Raw genomic sequence first — 4,923 nt, 5'->3', positions numbered from 1 at the left:
TCTTAGAAGCAAAAATTATTTTAAAATAGATACTTCAGAGCTCAATGTCTAGCCCAATTTCTACATTTTGCAGATGAGGAAACTGAGGCCCAGGGAGAGGTGATGACTTGGCCAAGCTCCCACAGTAACGGGACTTACACTGATTTTGTTTGTTTTTGTTTTTTTTCTTTGTTATACCTATTTTTTACTCCCTTTTCACCCCAGCTGCCTAGTCCATATTGGTCAATGTAAAATTTGTAGTAGTGAGTGTGGAAAAGCAAGAGATGAACAATGCAGTACCTACAGAGCACAGGACCTTTCCCATTAATCTCCCGTACCCAGCAGAGTAGGCACTAGTCCTTCAGACCAGCTTTGTTTGAGATTTTGAATCTCGAAATCCCACATGCTTCTTCTGATATTCTTTAATTTGGTCTTACCAAAATGGCACTTTTCTGAACCATGAGAAGCCAGGGCTTAATAATACCCTACATTTCTCCTGGAAATGTCTTTCTTTTTGCTTATTTGCAAATTTTGCTCCATTGTGATTGATATTTAGGGGATTATCAATCCCCTAAATATCCCTCTGCCCTTGGACAGTGCACAATTGCTATACAGTGTGTCTCATTGAGGATATTTGTCAAATTTTCATCATCTGGAACAGACTGTTAATTGCAATCTGCAAATTCATGCTTGTCAAAGTATGAGATTATTATTTTATAGTTTAAATCTTGCCTTTATACAAAATCTTAGGGATCTTTTATCAGTCTGGGTCCAAGGAGAACATAGAAAGTACACTGTGGGTCATGCAGAGGAAGTTTAATATAAAGAATTATTAAATTCTGATAAACAAGTGACTATAGGGATATAGTTGTATGTAAGGGGATTCTATACGGTGCCCTAAAACTAAGGGAAAGTACCCAAGGAAGGATAAACTCCGAAAGGAGCCTCCCGACACACGGGTTCAGACCTCCTTGGGAAAGGTGTGGTTCAGACCACGGATAGCAAAGAAGTTTAATGCAGTAGGACCACAAGCAGGAAGCAACCCTCCGGGGTAGGGCAGGGTGCAGCCAATCAGCAACCGAAGGCTTGGCTGAGGACAGGTACTTGGGACCAGCAGAGGGAACAGGAGCTCAGAGGGAAGCCTCCCAGCCACAGGTAAGCTGAACCTCGTCTGCAAGAGTCTGGAAGCTGCTGTGTGCAGGCCTTCAGGGCACCGATACTAATGGGAATTGGGTGCCATTTTCCATGTCCAGAGGCTAGGGAGAAGGTTACCGCCCTGCTGAGGCTGCAAGGTTGCAGAGGCTTGGTGCGTTCTGGGCAGTGGTTGGGGCAGAACTCCAGCAGATATTCTCACCCCCACATTGCTGACACGCCAAGCTGCAGCCAGAAACAAAAGTCCTTTCCTCCCATCCCTCCAGCACCCTCTACTGAGAAAGCTTAATGTTGTGCTCACTGAAAAGGAGAGACGCTTAAAAGAGATTCTGAAGGATGGATTTGGAGTCAAGCGGCAATAAATTTATAGCTGGCATAGATTGTTTTTACAGATTATTACCCTAGCATTATCTTCTGGTATAATGTAGAATTTTGTAGTTGTTGATTCTATAAGAACCATTTCCCTGACAATAAAAAAAAACAACTCTGTATCAAATGGGACAACTCGTATCTCTTGAAGAAGAAAGGGTCAAAAGGGAACTATTTTCTCATTTATGTTTTCTTTAAATGTGCTCCATATCCCCATATTCTTCAAAATACCAAATGTAATGCATTTAGATTGAGGCCTAGTTGTATTTGTCAATCCTTTTCTCTCTGTCTCTGCCTCTGTGTATCTCCGTTCTGTGTCTCACTGTGTCTCTCGGTATGTCTCCATCTCTATACTTTTCTGTTTCAGTGTGCGTGTTTCTTAGTCTCTATTACAACCTCTACAGCTATCATTCCCTGTTCTTTCCTTCCCAAAATGATTCCAATAATATATTTTCTTTTCTTGGGTGACTCACAAAGGATAAAGTGGGAGGGAAGATGTTTTTTATTTAGAAAAATATTAAGAGCTTCATTCAAGCTAAAAAAAAACCTCAAGGAACAATTGTCAATATTGTTTAAATATATGAGTGAATGAAAACTATTTCCCTTTTATAATTAGAACAGAATATAAGAATTGGCTTTGTTTGCAGTAATAGGAATTGTGTTGCTAAAAGAGGAGCAACCCAACAAAGAGGGCTCAGAAGCATTGGAACAAGGATCTAAAAAGACTATCTTCCTTCCTGAAGATTAAAAGAAAAAAAATAGAATGCATATCTACCTGGTAGTGGGTGGTTTGGAAGCAGAGTTACTAAAAGGCAGAAAAATAGACTATCACCCTTCCGGAACTAGAGTTCTGTGCAAGTAGATAAACAGAAAATGAATCTAAGTAAAAAGAAGGTCAAACGTCAATTTAATAATATATAAACCTCACTTTAAAAATGCATCACTTGATACATTTTGATGTTATTCTTTTAAAATCTGAGGAAACTTTGTCCTAAACAAGGAACGATTGCTTTAATCTAAATTCAAAATTCTAAATAGATGTATATTCTCATAGTGAGAATGTAAATCCTCAAATCCCTTTCTTCCACTTTTTCTTTTTGCTTCTTTTAAAAATTCATGCCTTGCCCTTTTCTACAAATCTTATAAAAGACTTCTTGTTTTTTGCACAAGTTTTGAAAAGGATGTAACTGAGAGTTTAAAAAACAAATTCTGTAAGCCTTCTTGCAAACATCAATTAAAAACCAAGTAAGAAATAATACACAGCAGAAAGCAATTCATGAAATGGTTAAATAATATGCCTCCACAGTTCAATGAGAGAGTGGTATCTGTGGGGAGGTACAGCAGAAAACGTCCAGGTTCATCATTACTCTGGGTGATTAAATATGTGCCCTGGCATGGCTAATTGAGAAGACAGATGATAGCCTGCTCACAAAAGTAGAAATACAGCTTTTCAGAGCAAATTGATCAGAAATCAGTGGGAGGTATTTAACAAAGGGCTTCTATCCACAAGGCATAAATACAAATGTATCTATACATTATATGCAAATCTAAATCAGCAATAAAGAGATAAACAACACTATTTTAAAAGCTGGGGGAAAATTCAATAGATAATTCACAAGGAAGAAATATAAATGGCCAATAAGCATATGAAAAGGTGATCAACATTACTAAATTATTGAAGAATGAAAATTTAAACCCCAGTGAGATTCTATTACACAATAGAGTGACTAAAGTGTTGGTGAAAATGTGGAACAAATGGAATTCTTATGCATTGCTGGTGAGAGTGTAAGCCACTGTGGAGAATTGTTTAGTAGTTTGTCATGAAATTAAACATAAATTTACCCAAAGATTTAGCAATTATACTTTTAAGTGGTTACTCTAGAGAAACAAAAATATGTATCACAACAGCAAAACAACAACAACAAAAACCTGAAAAGAACCCAAGTAGCCATCAACAGGTAAATCAATAAAACAAACTGTAATATTAACACAATAGAATTCTACTCTTCAATAAATAAGAATGAACTACTGCTACATGGAACAATATGGATGAATTCCAGAAAATTGTTACACAAAGAAGCCATACACAAAAGGATACACCTACTTGATTCCATTTATATGACATTCTAGAACAGGCAAAACTAATCTGCCATGATACAAATCAGAAGTTGCCTGGGGTTGATTGAAATGAAGTAAAAGAGAACTTTCTGAGATGATAAAAATGTTCTATGTCTTGTTTTGGGTGACACTTACTGGGGTGAATGGTATTGTGCAAATTCATTAAACTGAACATTTAACATCTGCAACTTTTATTAAAATAGTGGGAAAGCCCAGACCTGGCCCAGCAGGAGGCAACAGCATGAGCATCAACATCCGCCACAAGGACCAAACGCCCAGCACATGGACCCGGAGTCACGACATCTTCCTGAGGCTGTTTGTCAAGCTGGACAGGTGTCTGGCCAGACAACCCACCCTACCTTCCACCGAGTTGTCCCGTAGAGGCTGTTCATGAGTCCAGCCAGCCAGGGGCCCCGAGCCCTTTCCAGCGTGATCTGGAAGATGAAGCTTCCTGGCCGGGAAAACAAAACCGCTATGGTTTTGGGGACCACCACGTGCGGGTCAGGAGATGCCCAGACGGAAGGTGTGTGCGCTGCGTATGAGCAGTGGGAATGCATCCGTGTCCTCCTGGCCAGGGGAAACAACGTCGCCTCCAGCCAGCTGGTCCCGGGCGTCCCCAGGGGCTGCGGCCCGCTCCTGCTCTCTGGTCCCCGCGAGGCCTTTCGGCAAGGCCAGGAAACCTGCACAGCCTCAGCAAACCCTACTGCAAGCACGGAGAGTTCCAGCACGCCAGAGGCCAACCAGCAAGCCTTCACTGCAAAACCTGACCCCAGCTCCTCCTGCCTGTTGCTAAAACGATTTTGAATGCTGAGGAAGGGTGTGGGGAGGAAAAGTGACTAGGGCAAACGCGTTATTTGACATTGAATAAATAACTAGGTAGCAGGTTTTCATCCTTCAGACAAGTGTTAGGGATCTTGAGTGTAGAAATTTCCAGAGATTTTTATCATATTTACAGTGTAGTCTAAGCTTCTGTCACAAATAGATGGAAAAAAGAAAATGCATAGGCTGAAACAAGTTAATTATTTGTCTCTCACATAAGTCAAGAGGTATGTGGGCATTCTAGGATGGATGGGTGGCTCTGTTTCAGGAAACTCGGTTCGCTCTGCCCTCGCCTAAGTTTTGCTGTTTATGTATGGTCAAAGACAGCAAGAGAAAAAACAGCAGAAAGCAAGAAAATTCCTTTTAAGTTTGTGGCCCCACGTTACACACATCACTTCCATTGGCGAGACTTAGACACATAGCTGTACCTGGAAAATCTCACCTCTAGGAGGAGGGTTGTGTGTTCTGTTAAAATTCACTGGGGAG

The 4,923-nt window shown here is 40.5% G+C and overlaps 1 protein-coding gene across 1 annotated transcript; it reads left to right on the top strand.

Moving 5' to 3' along the window:
- Positions 1-2,621: 2,621 nt before the first annotated feature.
- Positions 2,622-4,492, top strand: LOC143668351 (large ribosomal subunit protein eL18-like). Its single transcript, XM_077143088.1, has one exon. The coding sequence runs from the start codon at positions 4,009-4,011 to the stop codon at positions 4,420-4,422; it is 414 nt and encodes a 137-aa protein (XP_076999203.1). The 5' UTR covers positions 2,622-4,008; the 3' UTR covers positions 4,423-4,492.
- The last annotated feature ends 431 nt before the right edge of the window (positions 4,493-4,923 follow it).

Source organism: Tamandua tetradactyla, chromosome 24 (genome assembly GCF_023851605.1).
Source record: "Tamandua tetradactyla isolate mTamTet1 chromosome 24, mTamTet1.pri, whole genome shotgun sequence".
NCBI lineage: Eukaryota > Metazoa > Chordata > Mammalia > Pilosa > Myrmecophagidae > Tamandua > Tamandua tetradactyla.
The sequence above is the reverse complement of the archived record's forward strand: the minus strand, read 5'-3'. Positions and strand labels throughout refer to the sequence as shown.